Genomic DNA, 21,402 nt, shown 5'->3' on the forward strand with positions numbered 1-21,402 from the left:
GCAGCAAGTCCCATATTTTCCTGGTTAATGGCATTTTCAAGAATGATTTGTTTTGAGAGTTAATGTACTGTATGAAGTAATACAACTCGTTGTTTGGGTTTTTTTATTCTTAGGAACAATTGCTAAAACTGACCGTAATAAACAAGTACTGGATAAACTGCAAGTGGAACGCGAAAGAGGAATTACAGTTAAAGCACAGTCTGCATCTCTCTTCTACAATCATGAAGGAGTAAACTACCTCTTAAATCTTATTGACACGCCAGTAAGTTAAGTATAAGCAGTGTTTAAATCACACAAAACTGAATGTCTTTATATTTATAAGTAGGAGGTTTCTGGCTTCTTGTATTTATTCAATTTTTTCTTTTTTTTAAGACTTGTGAACATATATACAAATGGAAACACCACAATATAGAAATCTTTGCAAAAGACTTTAGAAATACCTGAAATTGTAAACATTTATTTTCTCTACAGGGCCACGTAGATTTCAGCTATGAAGTATCACGGTCACTGTCTGCCTGTCAAGGTGTCATACTTGTAGTGGATGCAAATGAGGTGAAGTTCTTGTTTTCTACTTAGAATTTCAGTAATTTCTTTAAGCAAGCAAGAGAGAAGATTAGCTTGTTTGTTTTGTTTTTTCCATCTGTGTGTTTGCTCCTGGTCTATCTCCATAAAAGTATTATGTTGCAGAAAAAGAGAGTTATGGGAGTTTTAAAAAATACCCAACTACTAGGGACAAATACTTGTGTGTTAATAGATACTGCAATTCCTTGGCATAGCAATAAAAGCACATGATTAATGCAGAATCAGATCCTACTTTTTAGAGTGTGACCTTTGCAGATGGCCATCTGGAGAACTTTTAGTTATTGTACTAATACCTATTTGAGTACCTTCAGTTCGTAGTGGGAAAGCTAGATAATTTGTTCAACGAGCAACACTGTTAGTTGTAGCTAATTGCCATTGTGGTTTTGATCATTTGTAATACAAACCAATACTGGCAACATAAAGCTGAAGGTCACTATAGGCCGAATGTGAATAAATGTATTCTGGAAGTGAGAAGTTCTGCATCCGCAAGGCCAGTAAGTTCTTGATTGATCTTTCAGGAGAAGCAGGAGAGTGAGGGAGTAAAATGTTTGTAAGGTGATACTCTCATAAGTTTACAAAGCCTGTACTAAGAGGGAAACGAAATTAGAGCTCTTAGTTGCACTTTTATGTGTACAGGGCTAGAAACATTTTTAAAGAGTCAGTTAACAGACCAGAATGTGAGCATTATGGGATCATGATTTTACATGTGGACAGGTTACCTTAAGAATACTTTTTTCTCTTAAGAATTGTAAGAATTTTCTCTATGGCATATTTATAATTGGATTGTGTAAGGGTCAAATTAATGCTACATTTTTCCTCCTCATGGAAAAAAAAAACAAACCAAAAAACCCAAACCAGCTAACTTTCAATGATTATGAGCACTTGCTCCTTCCTAGCTTGGTGGGAAAGTAGACTTACGTAAAATTTGGTAATAAATACATTTTCTAAATGTACTTATGTTTTTCTATTTAATGTATATATATATTTTTTAATGTCACATTTAGATATGTGATTACTTGGTATTCTGTATTTGCCATTCAGTCAGAATGCTTACAAACTCAACTTTTTTCGTTATAACTGCTAATGTATCTCCTGCAGCCTGAATTCTGGAGATAACGTTCAAGATTTGGGTCTTGCAGATTTTTTTATTCTTTTACATAAATTTTCGTTCCTGCTTCTTTACATTACCTGAAAAGTTAGGCCTATATATCCATAGTGAATATCCCCATATAAGTAATTTTCCCATTGATCTGTTTCAAACAAAGGGGAATACTACATGTAGCTTATTTTCCTCCTTCTCTTCCCCTCTATCCTCACTTGTCTCGTCTCTGGTCCAGTTGTGATATTAGGCTTTATGCTCTTACTCCTTAGCATCTGTCTCTTTGTTTTCCCTTGTCTGGTACTTGGATCTGGAAGGTAATCTTCCTTTTTTCCTAATCAGAGCTATTGTTTTGTCATGCTTTTGAAAGAAATGTGACGTGCAGACCTTATAATGTTTTCTTTTTTGAAAATAACTAAGGTAAGTTAAAGACGTGTTCCTGCCCTCTGGAGTAACTACAGTCTTATTACCATGATAAGCAACCCATTTTCTTTGTCTTAGTACATTTATTAATAGTTTGTTGTGAACAAAGAATCTGATTTTTAGATGTACCTGTTATGGTCTTGGCTATTCAGAAATAAATAACATACACAAAAACATGTACTTGGTGCGTAGTGTAGGCATAATACTGTGTTATCTATAAATAATTCCATGTAAGTGGTCACACATACAGCATTATTAGTTTGTCTACTGATAATCAGATTATGAGAAATGATAATTAGGAATGTTGTTTCTCAGCAATATGTTTAATCAATAACCTTTACTTATTTTCCATCCCCCAAATGGAGTGGATAGAATAGCAGAGTAACCTTACATTGTATAGTCTGCCTGAAAAAAACCCAACAAACAAACAAAACCCAAGCAAAAAAAAAACCCCAACCGCCAACTCAGGAAGTTTCCATGTTAAACTTTTATAATGCTTATTTTCTAGGGTATTCAGGCTCAGACAGTGGCAAACTTCTACCTTGCTTTTGAAGCACAGCTTGCAATAATTCCTGTCATAAACAAGGTAATAAAAGTTTTAGAGTTTTATATTCGATAGTTCTGGTGTTTAAATGTGTAGAAGACTGATAAAAAATGTATCCTCAAATAGAAGTATGTAACCAATAACTAGAATGTAGTAAGAACTTTGTGTATTTGCTTTCTATTTAATATTTTACAGTAGCTGCTGGGTACTTCAGTTTTTGTTTCATAAAATACGTGTAGAAGCATTTTACAAGCAGCACTGAAAAATTATTAATATGTGTGTTAACCTAATGAGAACAAGCTGAAGCTCTGGCATTCCAGGGTTTCAGGTTGACTCCATGTTAAATAGAGGTGAAAATGTTTAGATGGTATGGACATTTCATGGAATCAAAATCATTTAGGATGGGAAAGACCTTTTAAGATCACTGGGTTGAACTGTAAACCTAACACTGCCAAGTCTATCACTAAGCCATATCCCTAAGTGCCACATCAACATGTCTTTCAATTACTTTCAGGGATGGTGACTGCCATCACGTCTCTGGGCAGCCTGTGCCAGTGCTTGACAACCCTTTCAATAAAGAAATTTTTCCTAATAGGAAATATAAACCTCCCCTGGTGCAACCTGAGGCCATTTCCCCTTGTCCTGTCACATGTTACTCAGGGAAGAGACTGATACACACCTCGCTGTGACCCCTTTTCAGGTAGCTGTAGAGAGTGATAAGGTCTCCCCTTGGTCTCCTTTTCTCCAGGCTCAATGACACCAGTTCTCTCAGCTGCTCCTCATAGGACTTGTGCTCCAGACCCATCACCAGCTCCGTTGCCCTTCTCTGGACACGCTCCAGCACCTCAGTGTCTGTCTTGTAGTGAGGGGCCCAACACTGAACGCAGGATTCGAGGTGCGGCCTCACCAGTGCTGAGCACAGGGGGATGATCACTTCCCTTGCCCTGCTGGCCACACCATTTCTGATACAAGCCAGGATTCTTTTGGCCTTCTTGGCCACCTGGGCACACTGCTGGCTCATGCTCAGCTGGCTGTCAATGTCCTTTTCCTCCAGGCAGCTTTCTAGCGGCTTTTCCCCAAGCCTGTAGTATTGCACAGGGTTGCTGTGATTTGGGTGTGAATGGCTGGAAAGGTGTAGATTAATCTACATGTGCTTTGCCGAGCTCCATGCAGGCTGGTTGTGATGTGGCTTTTTGGACAGTACTAATCCCGCTTTTTGAAATACCAGATTTCTAACACCTGTGGTTTTCAAATTGAAACTTACAGATGTGAATTATTTAGAAGGCTGTCAGTGTGGGCTTAGGTAGTCTTGTATGTATATGCTTTAGACTTAGCGATAATTTTTGTGCCACTTCTTAGTTGACCCTTTAACCTGAGAACACTTAAGACTCTTATTTGTGCATAGGAAGGACTTAGATAATTTGGGGTATATGTAACTGTCCTGTAGCCAATCATAATTTAAATTCACTGGTTCATGAACACTGGAATTCTTTCCATTTGAAATACTTTTTTCTGGTGAATCTTCAAGTGGCTTTTTATGGAAATAACTTAAACTGTTCTTGCTATGATAACACGTATATTCCTTCATGCTTTAGTGTGGTTTTTTTTCTTTTTGTTAATGGTGATACACGGAGGAGATTACATGAGTAGCAGTTCAGTCTTGGTTTTAAATGAAATCCAAGTGCTGTGGTTTATACAAGTTTTTCAGACTGTGTAATTGGGATCACAAGTTTAATTATTGCTTAGCTTAAGTTAATTGCTTTTTGTAGATGTATATTGTACTTAATGTTTAATCATATAAACAGTATAGGTAGCACTTAATGCTTTCAAATTACTTTGTAAAATGAAGATTTTTACTTCTTGGACAGAAGTGTTTTGCCTAATGAAACAGGCAAAAAATAGTCTAGTTACAGAGGGAATCGTTCCTGAAGTCAAGCAAGGGAGATTTTTTCTAAAACAAATCTTGATAAAGGTGTTTTCCTGAAGACACCTGGTATTAACTCATAAGTACAGAAAGGTTCCTTGACTTGTATATTTGGAAACTACATTGCTGGATCATAATGGAAGATGTAATTGCCTGTATATTTAGCAGTTTGTTGTTTTTCAGATTGACTTGAAGAATGCAGACCCTGAAAGAGTTGAAAAACAAATTGAGAAGCTGTTTGATATCCCTATAGATGAATGTGTAAGGGTAAGGTCTCTTGAAGTTTTATAATGTGGCAGATTGTATATCTGCTTTGCAGCTAATGAAAGATGTGTACACCTAGTAAATCAACAGAGTGCCATCTGTATGCCATACATTAATTTCTTTAAAGTTCTTTAAAAGAGATTTCCAGTCTCCTGGAAAAGACGACTGCGGAACATACTTCTCTGTTAAAAATTCTAGTATGTCTTGATGAATGGCATCAAATAGATTTTTAAATTATTTCTCACTGTGAGTCTATATATTGTTTTCATTTTTACCATAATAATAATTGTCATTCAGGAGAGAAATTATTCTATAACTTTTTTTATAATAAAAAAAATTTAAAAAGTGTTTCATAGTAATAGCATTTTGAAGTGTGTTTCAGAGTGTTTTTATGGATAGTATTATCTGTGGCCACCAAAGCTGTCTTAAGTTCATGTGACACTAGTTAATAGATCTTACTGAATGGGTGTAAGACATATCTCATAAAATTGTTGTTGGACTTGTTCTAGATTTCTGCTAAACAAGGAACAAATGTTGAAAAAGTTCTTCAAAAGGTTATTGAGAAGATTCCACCGTAAGTCTGTATTTAACTATGAAACCTTGTAAGGTTAATTAGGAAACCATGAGTTGCATTTATACAGTATTGGCAGTAGTTTTGCACTTAATATTCTTCTGATTTAAAGTCAATACTTTATAAAGAGATATGGGAGAAATCTGATGTTGGAGCTGGTTAAGTCAGTTTAAAATTGCAAATCAGAGGGAAATTACACTTTGGATTTGAGATGCCTTTTAAGAAATGAATGTGTGAATATCAGCAGAGAAGGCTTCTTTATTCTTAAGAAGTGGGAGAGGAAAAATTAATTCATTCTGAAATGAAAGATGAGAAGTGAGTCACTAAAGGTGGTACTTCATGACTGTTTATATAGCTTCCATGAAACTCAAGTGTTTGAGGATGTGTGCTATAACTTGTTTTGAACTTTGCATTGTTAAAATGGTAAAAGTAATGGAAATCTGCTGTGTTTAGTTTCATATCCTGAACTCAACCTTCAAAATAGATTTACCTAAGAACTTGATGACACAGCTGCTAAATTCAGTTTCAATCAGCATATTGCTCTTTATTCTTGTTTCCTACTATTAGCCAATAATTGTAGTCCTCATATTAGTTAATAATTAAAGTTAAAAGAAGCCACAATGAAAATCCAAGGTTAGGTTTCCATGAAAGATGGCAAAACCAAAATTTTAGTGGACTTTTTAAACTCAGATGTTGGAATGTGTCGCGGCACTCTCCAAACTAGACAGCTGCAACAAAGTCATTTACCATCTCATACCAGCATACTCTTTATGCCAGTCTCTCTGCTGCCTTCTCCTAGTCTCTCCTCATCCAGGGTGTGCTCTCTGTCTCTCTCTTCTCTCTGCTTTTTCCTCCTTTCTCTTCATCGGCTCTCAACCACTTAACAGAACCAGCCACAGCTGCACCTTACTTACATCAGCCAACCCGACACCCCTGAAGCCAGCCCACAGCTGTATATTATCAATGTTAATTAACCCAGCTTCATTCCTCTACAGGAATGTAACTGTTGAATTTTTGTTTTCCTCAAGTATGATATTTTAAGCATTGGTTTTCATCTGTTGCTGGGTGTGATAGGTATGCATTTGATTTTGTTCTAATTGTACTGCTGTTGCACATGGGGGAAATAAAACACAAATACGCTACATAATACATCGTGAAACACTGAAATAACATCTGATATGTATTTACTGAAAATTAATCTGTCGTTTTTCCTGTATTAATATGAATATGGCCAACTTCATGAGGCAGGCTTTAAACTGAAGGACTTGGAGGGTCTGAAGTGGCAATGCTCACACCATTGCAACAAACTGGGGAATAAGCCAGGCCAAACAGAGCAGCAAGAACCTTAGCTGCCTCCCAAAATGAGAATCAGAAGACCAATCACCTCATGTGTATGTATATCAATGCACGCAGTCTGGGGAACAAACAGGAGGAACTGGAGCTTCACAGCCAGTCAGAAAGTCACGATATTATAGAAATAACTAAAACATGGTGGGATAACCCACATCATTGGAGGATCACGATGGATGGCTATAAGCTGTTTTGTAAAGACAGGCAGGGAAGAAGAGGAAGAGGAGTCATGCTCCATGTGGAGAACCTTGAATGTATATGTCAGCTATGGCGATTATGGAAGCCCTATTAAATGCCTCTAGGTCAAGATCAGAGGGGTTGTCTCCAAGGGTGATCTTGCAGTAGGTGTCTGCTACCGACCTCCAAACCAAAATGATACAGCTAATGAAGCAATATTTGGATCACTTAAGCAAGCTTTAGGTCAACAGAGCCCGGTTCTTATGGGTGACTTCAACTATCCAGACATTTGTTGGAAGAACAATACAGCAGCTCACATGTCATCCATTAAGTTCCTGGAACGTGTAGAGGACTGCTTCCTCATACGAATGTTAGATGTGCCAACCAGGAATGAGGCAGTGCTGGACTTGCTACTCACAAACCAAGAAAAGCTGCTTTGTAATATCTCAGTTAGGGATAGCCTTGACTGCAGTGATCACAATATTGTGGAGTTTGGGATCCTGCTGAGCATGCTGAAGGTTAGTGCTAGACAAAGGTTTTAGATTTTAGAAGACCAAACTTCAGCTTGCTCAGAGCTCAGTTGGGAGGGATTCTGTGGGAAGCTTCCATGGAGGATAAAGGAGCTAGCAAGTGCTGGGAGTTTTTCAGGAATGCTCTCCTGGAAGCACAAAAAAACATTCATTCCCTTTAAAGGTAAGGGAAGTAGGTGAAGCAAGAGATCCCTTTAGCTTAACTGCGAGCTTCTTAGTCTGCTCAAAATTAAAAGAGAATCATACCAGATATGGAAAGCAGATGAATACCCATTGAGAACTACAAGGGCATTTCCAGGGTGTGCAGAGATGCAGTTAGAAAAGGAAAAGTTCATCTCAAATTGAAATTGTCCATAGATGACAAAAACTACAAGAAAGGGTTCTTCAGGTATGTATATTAACAAGCCAAAACAAAGGGAAAATACTGGCTCATGGTTAAACAGGAGAGGTGAATTAGTCGCCAACAACACTGAAAAGGCAGAAGCTCTCAACACTTTCTTCACCTCCATCATTACCACCGCTGTTGTGCCCCAAGCCTTAGGAACAAAAATCCACGTCAATGCAAAGACAAGACCCACTGTCAGTGAAGGAAGAGTCTTGTACCTGGAAAAACATAATCCAGGAGGGCAGCACAGACTGGGATGTACCTGGTTTGGGAGCAGCTTTGTGGAAAGGGACCTGGGAGTCCTGGTGGACAAGCAGCTCAATATGAGTGAATAGTGTGCTGCTGCAGCAAATTAAGCCAAGAGGATGCTGGGTTGCATCAACAGGGGCATCACCAGCAGAGATGAAGTAGTCATCCCACTCTACTGAGTGCTTGTCAGGCCACACCTGGAATACCGTGTTCGGTTCTGGTCCCTGCTATACAAAGAAGATGTGGGCAGGCTGGAGGGGGTCCAGAGAAGGGCCACAAAGATGATCCAAAAAACTGGGAAGCCTGCCATGTGAGGAAAGTCTGAGAGAACTGGGTTTGTTCAGCCTTCAGAAAAGAAGGCTTAGGAGAGACCTTATCACCATGCTCCAGTATTTTATGGGTAGCTACAAAGAAGATGGAGACTCTCTTTTTACAAGGAGTCACATGGAGATGAAGGGTAATGGGTACAGGTTACTCCTGGGGAGATTCCAGTTGGAATGCAAGAGGACAGGTTTTCATAGTGGGAACAATGAGCCATTGGGATAATCTCCCCAGGGAAGTGGTGGATTCCCCAACATTGGACACTTAAGATTTGGCTGGACAGGGTGCCGGGCAATCTTGTCTAGATTCTACTTTTGCCAAGAAAGGCTGGACCAGATGATCCCTTCCAACCTGGTATTCTAGGATTCTATGAAAGCTTTTGGAGCTGGTTAGGGTGCTTGCTCATTCAGTATTGCATGATAAACACACTGTGTAATATATTGTTTTAATTTTTTTGTGGCAGACCCCAGTGTCATACTGCTGATCCATTGAAAGCCTTAGTATTTGACTCCACCTTTGACCACTACCGAGGTGTCATAGCTAACATTGCACTCTTCGGTGGTGAGATTCAGAAAGGGTATAAAATTGTGTCTGCACACACGAAGAAAAGATACGAAGTTAATGAAGTTGGAATTCTGACACCAAACGAACAGCCAATACATAAGCTGTAAGTAAAAACTTCTTGCATTGGAACAAGCCATAAATCTATGTAACATACAAAAATCCTGATTTCTGTTTCATTTTTGCTTGAGTGGTAAAGTCTGGGAAATGTCTGGGGGTTTTGTTCTTGATCTTTGGTGGTGGTTTTCTAATGATTATTATTTGTAATTTAATGCTCAGTGTCTTTCATTTTGGGCATGCTGAGGCAGAAGCTTGTGGGGACTGCTTTTGGGGCACTGGTAGGGTGAGGAAATCATTATGTATGCAGAACATCTGGACAGCTTTTTTTTAAGACTAGTATTTGATATTCTTATTCAGCTGTCCGATTTATTTCTAGGAACTACCTTCTTTGAGAATGGAAGGGAATGGGGCTTCATCTTAGTTATTGCTGCAGCATATTTTGAGGGTGGAAAACTTAAAATCCGTGAATACAACCGCTTCCAGAAACTGGCTTCTCATGGCAGCAGTGGGAAGAAAATCAGGTACTTAGAATTAGTGGAGAAGTTTTATCAGTTTGCATCCAAGTATGAGTTAATGACTTTCTTGTGAGATTCTCAGTGAGACTGCCTTACTGTGTCTGGTGGGTTTGAGCCCAGCCAGCAACTGAGCACCCAGCCAGCCCCTTGCTTACTCCCCCAACCCTAGTGAGATGAGGGAGACAATTGGAGGAGCAAAAGTGAGGAGGGACTTGTGGGCTGAGATAAAGACAGTTTAATAAGTGAAGGAAAAGGAAAAGAAATAGTGATGCAAAGGTAATCAATTACTTACCACCTCCCACAGGCAGACCAATGTCTTGCTAGTCTACAAGTAATAGCCACCTTGGAAAGACCACACTCCTTCATTTTTTTTTTACTGTCTTTGGTCATTTTGGGTCTGCTGTCCTGCCTGTGTCACCTCCCAGTCTTTTGCCCACCACCAGCTTATTTTGTTGGGGGTGCAATGACAAACAGAGAAAACCCTCAGCTGTGTAAGCACTATTCAGCAACAACAAAAACATTGTATATTATCAATACTGGTTTAGTCACAAATCCAAAACACAGCATCATATAGGGCTTCTGTGAAGAAAATTAACTCCATCCTAGCCAAAACCAGTACACTGTGTTTTACTGTTTGTCTGCTATGGGTTCCTCTCCTAACAGCATTATGTCCTGATGGAAGGTACTTGCCTCTTGTTTGTCCCTCTTAATATATGAAACTTGCTGTGGTGGCAGCTGGTAACTGTTCTGGCTTCTGTGTCTTACATCCTTGAGAAGCTCCTTCTAGCTCCAGCTTTTAAACTGGGAGTAGCAGAGAATTCAAAATTCAGTACTGTAGATGTGCTGTTTAACAGAAGTAGAGCTAACTTGAGAGAGCTCACAAATCAGGGGAGAAACAAATCTGTCTTCTGGACTGTGTATTGGCTTTTAGGGGGGCGATTTATTTGAATTTCTGCCTGGCTAAGTCGAGTAAGAAAAATAGTGGAAATACTGATAATGCCAAGAACCATGTCTGCATAACACCAATTTTATTTAGATATGCTGGACAGGTGGGCTACCTCATTGCTGGAATGAAAGAAGTAACAGAAGCCCAAATAGGAGACACACTGTTTTTGTATGAACAGCCAGTGGAGCCTTTGCCTGGCTTTAAGACAGCGAAGCCAATGGTTTTTGCAGGTGAGGACTAAACTGGTATAAAGTGGAATTACTTTTTTTCCATTAACAAGAGTAAGAGAACTGTTAGAGCTTTTAAAATAATAGATGTGTATATTAAGAGTTGTGAGAATTAGAATTTTAGCAAAGTTAAGCTACAGAGGCGCATCATTTATATAGTTTTGTGTAATTTTCCCTGTGGCAACAGATAGGATTAATAATAGTTGCAGACTGGTTTTATATGATACAAGAATAATACGTATTTTTAGCCATTATTTTTGCTTCTAATGCCAGTAAACTCTTGATAGCTGGAAAAGAAAAGTTGAGACAAAAAAAAAAAAAGTCAATTTTGGGAATTCTTTATCTTGATAATCAGGTTCCCATAATAATTGTGATCTTTTTTCTTTTGAAAATCAGCAGCTGTTTTGTTTTTGTTAAACATGGTAAACTGCCAAAGGTAATACTCGGCATGATTCTGTAAAATATTTGGCTTCTTAAGTTTTAATAGTTTTGTTGAGCTGTTGCCACCAGCTTCAGTAACTACTACAAATGCTATGGAAGGTGGCTTTAGAAAGAAATAAATTCCATACATCACTTTCTAGACTTGTTGTGAAGGAACATGTAAAACTCACTTGAGATAAAACTTGGTATCATGGAAATCAGACAGTCTGACAGTGAATGTAGAAAAGTGTAATCCTGTAAATAATGGGGGGTTTGTGTGCATGTAGGTTGCTTCTTGGTGTAATCTACATTTTTCTGAACACAGTGATGTGAAAAGTGATACAGTAGAACCTATTTCAGGCAGTAGTTATACAAACAGTTGTTTTTATGAATTTCAAAAAAACATAGAAACCCTTGCAACTTTGAAATGGCACCTTTTTTTCCCCATTCACTCTTACATTTGAAGGAATGTCTCAGTGAAATCTGTCTGTGTATTAATTTATGCTTAAGCTATATGTCTATGCTGCAGCCCTGCAAAACAATGGTTATACTTAATAGTGCATCTTCCACAACTGTGAAGGACTAGATGAGCACAGTGCCCCTACCATTATGATCTGAGTGTTAATTCAGAGGTAATCTAAAAATTTTATTACATTTGGACTGATTTTAAAGAAAAAAATATCCTTGTAAAGTTTTCCACATCTAAAAGCAGTTGGAACAGAAAGTAAGCTATTTCTGATTTCAGTATGGTGTACCCTGTAAGAGGCATATTTGAAAGTTACGTATGCACTAGATAAAGCTCTCTATCACATCATTTCTAATATGTTTCGACAGGCATGTATCCTGTAGATCAAACAGAATATAATAATCTCAGAAGTGCTTTGGAGAGGCTGACATTGAATGACTCCAGTGTAACTGTTCATCGTGACAGTAGTCTTGCCTTAGGAGCTGGATGGAGGTGAGGCTTTTATATTGCTTTCCTTTCTGGAACTGTTCATAAATTGAGAATGCAGATTTAAGGTAGAACTAAAATGAATTCAGGATTAGAAGCTTCACTTCAAATTAGTGATAGGTAAAGGTCAAAAGCATTTGATGTTCTTACATTCTGTGTTTGAGCAGTGTGCAATTTGTTGTGATTGATAGTTTTTGTTCTCCAAGACTCGTACTATTCAACTGTAGGATCATTTGGTCCTTTGGAGGTTGTTTGCTTGCCTGGTACTGCCAGCCTAGCAGTGTAAACATGCTGGAAGGTAAAAAAACCAACAAACCCACAGTGAAATTCCAGGGAATGTACTGATACTTGCACCAACAGGATTTTTTTTTTCCAGGTTGGGTTTCCTTGGTCTTTTACACATGGAAGTTTTTAATCAACGTTTGGAGCAAGAGTATAACATGTCTGTTATTTTGACTGCACCTACAGTTCCATATAAAGCTATTCTTTCTTCAGCAAAGTTGATAAAGGTATGTTAAATTTAGTACAGCTTTATGTAAATAGCAGCTTAAAAGCCTCCTGTAATAAACATCTACACTTTTTATGTAGGCTAGTACTTTACTGGTGTTTCTAATGTTTACTATAAAATATTTAACTTGAAACTTTTTAAATGGATTTTTTTTCTTAAGGATGTTAACTTTTCTTCCCACTTCCACTTCAAGCACCCTCTTTTTATGTCTTACCTGTCCTTGAAAATGGGAATATAGGACACATATCTTGCTGTATTCTTAAGTGCATACTGACTGGACTGAGTTTAAAGCAGGTGAAATATTCTTCCAGGCTTTATCAGTCAGAACACTAATGTTTTTAGGAATAGCTTGTAGACTGGCAGGGGCTGGTGAAAACGAGTGAATTTTTTTTTCCTTTGATCACAGTGAAACAGGTATGCGTAAACTTCATTGAACTGGATGCAAATAAAATCACTGTGTTGGATTTTTAGAGAGACAGATGTGGACTTACAAGCACCTGCTGACAGTGGAGACTGCAAATAGACTGACTCACTATCCAACATGTACCTTTAAACATGACATAAAATATGTAATTTACTAAGAGCTTGTATAAGAAAGGTTGCAGTACTTGCAAGGTGTAAGGCATAGACCCTTTTTCTTTCCAGTTATTTTGGTTTCTTGCTTAGGCAGTGTCACAGCTATGAATGAAATAGTTGACACCTTTGCTACATAAGTGATTCTAGATTGCTGATGTGGAATTGTTTTCAAACGGTGCTGGAAGTTGGGTCCTTGTCAGTGGAAGTGACAATCACTTGCTTCGGTGTGGTGGCAGGGCGGTGTTTTATGTAAGAAGCGCGACTTTCCTTTTATTCTTACTTTATTTCTTACTCCAGCTCCTATTGCAGTGTTGGACTGGAAAAAATAGGTAATGAAAGCATTTGCACAGAAATTGAAAACTTAATTTCTAAGCCTGCTTCAGCCTGTAAGGGAGCCTGAACCCAAAGTTCTACTTAGAGAACAATGCCCCCATCCCCAAACTCCAGGATACTTGGAGCATGTCTTTTGTTGAAGCTGTGCCTTATACTTTATAGAGATGGAGTAAGAAGGAAGATCCTTGCTTTACAGGCAAGACAGAGCTGGGAAGACGGACAGAAAGGCACTTCTATTTTGATGGATAACCCTAGGTAGTAGTCCCAGTCCTAAGCACCTCTTCCATTTAAAATTCACTGGAAAAAATCCCCAAACCCCCATCTTTCAAGTGAAAAAGTAAATCCTGTAATCTTCCTGCCTGTATAATAATTTTTAAAGATACACTGATCAGAGACTTCTATATGTGATGTAGTAATCTCTCTTAAAATTGTGCTTGGTATAAATTTGGGTTGCATAATTCACAAGTGTTTCCAAGCAATTGAAACATTTTTTCAGTGCTATATTTGTCTCACTATTCATTCTACTTACTGTAATTTTACAAATATCTGCTTTATTTGTTTATTTTCAGGAGTATGGTAAAGCAGAGATCACTATTATCAACCCTGCTCAGTTTCCTGATAGACTTTCAGTATCAGAGTATTTGGAACCAACTGTACTTGGTACTATTGTAACACCTCAAGAATATATTGGGAAAATAATTGCTTTGTGTCAGGTTGGTATATAGTTTTAGTTTTGTCATTTGTATTTCTAAGCTCTTTGTGTCATACTTAAAGTGAAGACACTAGATAGTATGATACTAGATATTAGTACTTAAAAGAGTATCTTTGACAGTAATTATTAGATGCTTTTGAAAGAAATATGTTGAACTTTTTATGTGTAAAACCTCTGAACTACAAAATGTTTGTACTGAAAGTTAGTGATGAAGCTCAGTGACAACAAAGGACTTTGTCAAGCATCCTGTACTAGACAAATTAGTAGCTAGTTCTGTTTTGCTGAAAGAATGGAATCTATCGCAGGGGAATAAGATCTGTTATTTTTTGGAAGTATGTTGATGGAAATCCAACTTCTGTCAACACTTTTCTGAGGCTTTATATATATTTTCAGTATTTTACCAGAGTAGATTTATAATAGTGATGGCCAAACTTGTTTCCCCAAGTGTATTTGGAATACTAAAAATGTTTTAACTGCCATGCGTATTGTCTTTATATAATTTCTTCACAGTATTTTTCTTAGCTTTTAAGACTTCGAAATGCTTACTACAAAACAGTACAGTACTTGCATGTCAGTACAGTGAAGTATAGGGTCTATTTAAAAAAATTCCTAAGACAACTTTAAGAACAGCCTCCTGGCAGGAAAGGAGATGAGCCTGCAAGTCCTACTGTGTAATACTCCGGTGTGTGTGAAAATCTAATTTCAGTGAGACTTTGTGGATAAATAATTCTACATTTAAAAGGCAGCAGTAAGTAGAAGCTGTTAAGGATTTCAGAAATTTAGCTTTCAGAAATTAAGTTTTTAGAGAGGATAGACTTGAATCATATGTCCAGTTAAGTTACAACCACTTTGTTTTTTACGGTGCTGCAATTTGTTCTGGGACTTTAGTGAGCTACAGATAAGAAAGTTACTGGGAGCTCTCTTGCATAACTGGAGATAGCTATTTATTTTAATTTGCTTTGTATTTATTTGTTGAAAATTTCTGTCAAGGCGAACTGAAACAGTTTTTATTTGTCTAGGATCGTAGGGCAGTCCAGAAGGATATGTTGTACATTGATGAACACAGAGTTATGCTAAAATACCTTTTTCCACTGAATGAAATTGTGGTGGATTTTTATGATGCTCTTAAGTCTCTGTCTTCTGGTTATGCAAGGTAACTACCTCTTCTGTTCCCCCTTCCTGTTGTCCCCCACCCTGGATCCTGAAGAGTGGGAATGAAAAAAGATGTAAGAAGAAAATGTGGAAGGGTAAAAGTGAAGAATATTCTATCGTGGTGCTGCAAATCTAGTCTCGTTTCACCTTTAATGAATTAGATTCACTCTGAAAATGGATGGAAATGAGTCTGAAAACCACTAAAAGTGTATCACTAACTAATAATAATTTTCTCTGCACGTATTTTTCAAGTGTGACCTCTAGAGTGGCACTCACTCATCTAGATAAGTAAGATGTCACTTCAGACCAGTAAGAACAATCTACAATGGGCATTTTCTATTAAAGGAATCATTGAAACTGTAGTTAAATGAATTAATTGTCTCTTGGTGGAAATAACCAAGTATTGATTCTTTAAAGCTAGTAAAAACAATCAACATACTATATTTTAAACAAACAACACTTACTTTAATTACATGCTTTATTATGGGAATAAAGTAAATCATCCATATTTTGAGGCAAAATGTTCTGTTGTGTGTGGATTCTCTAAATTTGGAGGCTGTAACAAAGCTCAGCTGTTTGTGAAGAGCCTCTGTGAGTTTAATGGAAGGGAAAATGTTGCCTGGCAGATGGGCTTATGCCACAGGAGGCTCAATAGTTCTTACAAATCTGGTATGAAGAGACGTTGTTAGTAACATATATTACATCTTGACAGGAGCTGGTATACCCAACTACATTATTAATTTTATAAGCATAAAAATGAATTCAATTAAAGGACTGAATTTAGTTTGAGTTTGTGTTTTCTTAAATATGCCTTATAAACATAAGGTAAGATGTGTTTTGCCCAGGTTTGTATATATTTGCAGTAAAAGCATGATCAAAAGTGGAGAGGCAAGGACAGGTAGAAGAAGCCAGGGGATGAAGACTTTGAATTTTCTGTGAAGTTCTAGTTATCCAACTAGGTAAAACCCAACCTGTTTATAAAGAAGCTATTTCATTAGCAGAACTATGCTGGGTTTTCTTTGATTTGGATGTGATTGCAAACTACGTTGCATTGTCTCATTTCTTGATTATTTTTTTGTTTCCTAATTGACTTCCTAATGTTGCTTGTGTATCTAATGCTCTCAATAATCATACTTTTGTTGTATGAATCTATTTACAAAATCATGCTTTATTAAGCCAATTAAGATAAAGCACTTTCAGATACTCTCAAAGGATTTTTTCCCCCATCTGTTCTAATAAATATCAGATCTGACCAAATTAGTGATACTGGTATTCTCCATATTTATACTTACATACAAGATACATATCAATATAAGATCTTGCATACATATATCCCTGCATCTCATGCATTGTAAGAATATTTGCAAACCAATACACAGACAGCAAGACCCATACCTACCAAAGGAGAAACAGGGTTTGGAAATGAAGAGGACAGCTTAGTTGTCAGAGAGAATGGTAACAGAAGTCATATATAAAAAAAAACATCTGTCAAATGAGGATGAAAAGAAAACTATCCAGGGTTATGTTTGATTCCTGTGGCATCAAGGATGTTTACAGTTCAAAAGCTGTATTGAAAGATTCTGTTGCCTGGAGCTTGGAGGAACTTCCAGTTCCAGCTGATAGGAAATAAGGGTTTGCATAAACTTTATAAGAGATTGCATTAAGCATGTAGATTTTTGATTGATTTACCTTGTTCAGTAGCTGCAAGATATGATGATGTCTTCTGCTGCATTGGAGATGAGATTTATCTGCAGTGAATTTCTAGCCCAGCCTTGTGTAAGGGAGACATACTGAGACTACTAAAAACTCTGCTCCTATTGTATTAAAAGGTTCAAGTGTTTTATTAAGAAATGTGTCTATAACTTAAAATTTACAAAATAAAGAATGCAGGATATAAATTTTACAGGATCATCACTAACTTCTAAACTGTTTTTGTTTAGTTTTGATTATGAAGATGCAGGATACCAGGCAGCAGATCTTATCAAAATGGATATTCTTCTAAATGGAAATCCAGTAGAAGAACTGTCAACTATCATACACAAGTAGGTTGACTGGATTCTCTATTCTGAAGAAATAGACTTCCTATTAATATACAATTTTTTCATTTCATTGTATAGTAATGGGACTTGATCTTAAAGGTCTTTTCCAATTTAAATGATTCTATATATATGTGTTACTAATATCTGACAAATATGTATGAAAACAGCATTGAGGATTTCACCACTTTTGGAGATGATCTAAAAAAAGAGAAGCATGTTGTAATAGGAAAATTAGGAAATGCATACTATAATTAAAAACAATTTTCTACTTCCCTTTCTTAATTTATGTGCTAGGTATAATATTTTTGTGGTAATGTAGGGCAGGGGGGGAGAAGGAAATCGAAAATGCCAGTCTTCTAAGGGGCTGGAAAAACTTGAATACAGGAGATGCCAGATTGTTTTGGCACTTGCTACTCAGTACTGGGAAAAAAAATAAAAATTGGGTTTATACTCCCAGTAATTCCTGTTCTGTTGAAGTTTGTTGTTACCTTGTCTACAGCTAGAGTACCAGGAGAATGTAAATATTTACTGGATGTAATTTCCTCAGAAATCTTTTTTTGCTAAAGTGATTCAGTTTCTGTAAATTTCTGAAGAATTACTGGTTTGCTGGTGAGAATAATGCCTTCCTGTTTCCAGTCTCTCCCCATGCTTTCTTCTCACAAAGTCTTTATAAGGCTCCCTTTTGTAACTTCAGCATCCCTTACCAGTAATGCTGAGATCAACTTTTTCTGTGGTTCTTTTTCTTTTTACTTTTTTTCCTTTCTTGAAATACTAACTTGTAGTTGCTAAATATTTGTGTATTTTCATATTTTTTACGTAAGTGCAGTCCTGAAATTTTTGGAATTCTTTAACTGAAGAAGCGTGACATAGGAAAACAAAACCTTTATCTTGTTCCAAAAGGTCATGGGAGCTGGAATGGAATAACTTTCTCATATATAATTGCTACTTAACATATTTTTCATAAATATACAGTGTTTAGCAATTTACCTGCATCTCTTACTCTGAAAAGATGCAAAATGAAGTGGCCAACCTTGCAAAAGTTAATTATTGCTTTAACATGTGTTTCTTGATCAGTTTAGTTTGCACTCCTGAACTGTTTCACTCACTAAAATTAATTTTAGCCTTTTTGTAGCTTTAGAGTACAAATGATTTAACTTGTTGTCACAATGAGTTCTGCTCCTGCTTTAGTTACTCTCACAGTCCTCTCTAAATGGACTACACCTGTCCATATAAAGGAGTTATGCTGAATTACGTTTGTAGAGGAAGAATTAGAGATTACTGTAACCTCAGTATTAAGATAGCCATTATTATTTGTCCTAATTACACAAATATCTGTATCTTCTAAAATGTAATGCTTAATGGTCATTACTTAAGTATTTCATGCTTAAACTGTTTGCTTTGTACAGGCAGCAAGGAGTCGCATTGTTGCTACATAAAAACATGTAAAACTGTTTTCAGCTGTATTTTGCTAAATATGTTTTTAGAGAGAAGAGACCCATTTGTTTCCAGTGGCTTATGGAAGTACCTGTTTAGTAGCTTCTTTAGATCATTTGTCATATACTTTTTCCAAAATTTGAAGCATATGCAGATGCAGAATATAGTTGGATAATTTTTATTAGCAGATATCAGGAGTATGTTAAAATGTTTTTGTTCAGTTTGTTTTCTTATTATATAAAAAGAGATGTTTGAAAAATATTTCTGTAATACATAGATATTTTGACCTACTGGACTTACAATCAATGAAAATCCTCCTTGACCACGTAGTTTAAAATTGTATTTGAAAATGTAATGGTACTCAAAATGGCTTCAGTGTGATAAATGATCAGGGTGCTGCTTATAAATATTTTAAATTTATTTGAAGACTTTCTGTGAATACAATGTTATCACCTTTTCGTATGAAGCAGGTGACATACAGGGACCACTCATTAGATATAAAATTATGATCTGATCAGCTTATCTTTTGAGTTAAAAAGAGGAAAACCTCTACTAAAATCCTTTTATCGAACAGGATATATTTTGGGGGTTGTATTACTCTTTCTGAAGACACTGGTGACTTCATTTTTCAGTGATAAGGCACATGTGACTGGTAAATTCCTGTGTGAACGTTTAAAAGATGCTATACCTAGACAATTGTTTGAAATAGCCATTCAGGCTGCTATTGGCAAGAAAATCATTGCAAGAGAAACGTAAGTAAAGCTTCTTCTGTTTCCCTTCTTTCGTTTACTTTTTTTTTTTTTCCTTATTTTAAGCTGCTTTAAAAATGGACTTTGAATGCCTTAACCTAAATAGTTTTATATATTACAGTACTTTGATTTTACTGTAAAGTTGTAATTTTCTTGTGTATGCTACCGAATCTCACGGGGGACACAGGCTGACCGAATCCAAACATTTGAGCTGTGACTATGACTAAGGGCTTTGTATAAATTTAATTGGGAAATGTGTATTTTTTTTATTTATAATTGCTTGTGGTCAGCATTGCTCTTAGTAACTTGCAACACCCATGTGTCCACTTCCTCTTTGGCAGTGGAAGAAGTTTCTTACTACTGGAAAAAAGTTAGGTAGTTGTAGAATAGTTTAATCTCTGGGAGAGTCAGCAGAAAAAAGAACTGAACTGTGCTGTTCCAAAGGAAACGTGTTGCAAGCTAAACACATAGCTATTTCTCAGCAGCAGTCACTTCTTTTAGAGCAAATAGTTTCCTTGACACTTTGTTTCTTGTCACATTTTTGCTGTTGCTGTTTAAATAGAATTTGGAATGTGGTAAAATAATTAAAGGTAGGGATCCAAGCAGAGGTGCTCTAAGGATTTGTATGTACATATGTATGTAACACTGAATCATAGCAGAAACTGTACATAAAAAGGCATGTACATATTGCACGACCTAAAGGTTATTTCTAGAACTGAGAAATGTGAATCAAGTTTTCTGTTTAGAACTATCTTCTGTATACAAAATATGAAAATGTCATAATTCTGATGCATCTTACTAAACTAATAGAAAAAAATGCTTAGCATTTTGACAGCTCAGTATTTAGCTTCACACATAGGAGATGTTCTAATATGTTAATGTATGTATGTTTCATTTTACAGGCTGAAAGCTTACAGAAAAAATGTTGTGGCAAAATGTGTAGGTATTTTTTTCATTTTTTTTAATTTGTAAACCTAAGAGTCCTGCTAACTGGGCCTTACCTCTTCCTAAACACCCAGCAAAGACATGTTCTGTTTATGCATTCTACCAAGTGTCAGGGGAATATTAACATGTACTTTTAAGCTTGTATTTTGAAACTCAATTTCTGTAACCTCTGGTTTCAGCTTGCTGTAAAGGCAGATCAGAAAAAGTAATGGCTTTTTCAAAATTATACATATTAGAGTGAACTCAACAGCGTATCTGTGTTCACTCCTGTCTCACCATTTTCTAATAGTTGTAGACATAGGGTAAATGCGTGTGTATACACACATATGTGTAACTTCATATATTTCCTAAATTGTTTTTTTCAGGTGATTTAAGAAACTATAAAAGTACTTTTTTGTTAACTTGATTATGGTTAGACACTTACTTGGGTTTTCAGAAATACATCATGATAAGGTCTTAAATATGCAATAGCTGACTATCAGCAAGGCTCAACAACATTATAGGAATCATAGAATGGTTTGGGCTGGAAGAGACCTTAAAGATTATCTAGTTCCAACCCCGCTGCCAAGGGCAGGGACACCTTCCACTAGACCCAGTTGCTCAAAGCCTCATCCAACCTGACCTTTAAAGAATTTCTTCCTAATATCTAAACTATAAATTTACCCTCTTTTAGTTTAAAACCATTACCTCTTGTCCTGTTGATATAGGCACCACTAAAAAGTCTGTCCCTGTCCTTCTCGTAAGACCCCTTTAAGTATCAAAAAGCTGCTATAAGGTCTCCCTGGAGCCTTCTCTAGGCTCAACAACTCCAGCTCTCTCAGCCTGTCTAGAGAGTTGCTTCAGGGAAAAACATT

The 21,402-nt window shown here is 36.7% G+C and overlaps 1 protein-coding gene across 3 annotated transcripts in view; it reads left to right on the top strand.

The window, feature by feature from the left end:
* GUF1 (GTP binding elongation factor GUF1) overlaps positions 1 to 21,402 on the top strand; it is a 30,031-nt gene that overhangs the window by 3,512 nt on the left and 5,117 nt on the right. For 2 of the 3 annotated variants that reach the window (XM_080403985.1, XM_080403986.1), the window contains exons 3-16: positions 114 to 262; positions 472 to 552; positions 2,613 to 2,690; positions 4,756 to 4,839; positions 5,346 to 5,410; positions 8,883 to 9,086; positions 10,592 to 10,731; positions 11,983 to 12,106; positions 12,477 to 12,609; positions 14,087 to 14,230; positions 15,249 to 15,382; positions 17,322 to 17,423; positions 19,487 to 19,606; positions 20,506 to 20,542. In XM_080403985.1, coding sequence (XP_080260111.1) covers positions 114 to 262; positions 472 to 552; positions 2,613 to 2,690; positions 4,756 to 4,839; positions 5,346 to 5,410; positions 8,883 to 9,086; positions 10,592 to 10,731; positions 11,983 to 12,106; positions 12,477 to 12,609; positions 14,087 to 14,230; positions 15,249 to 15,382; positions 17,322 to 17,423; positions 19,487 to 19,606; positions 20,506 to 20,542 — 1,595 coding nt within the window. Of the gene's footprint in view, positions 1 to 113; positions 263 to 471; positions 553 to 2,612; positions 2,691 to 4,755; positions 4,840 to 5,345; positions 5,411 to 8,882; positions 9,087 to 9,422; positions 9,562 to 10,591; positions 10,732 to 11,982; positions 12,107 to 12,476; positions 12,610 to 14,086; positions 14,231 to 15,248; positions 15,383 to 17,321; positions 17,424 to 19,486; positions 19,607 to 20,505; positions 20,543 to 21,402 lie in introns of those variants that run through there. The other variant, XM_080403987.1, reaches the window with a different exon arrangement.

Source organism: Falco punctatus (genome assembly GCF_963210335.1).
Source record: "Falco punctatus genome assembly, chromosome: 1".
Lineage (NCBI taxonomy): Eukaryota > Metazoa > Chordata > Aves > Falconiformes > Falconidae > Falco > Falco punctatus.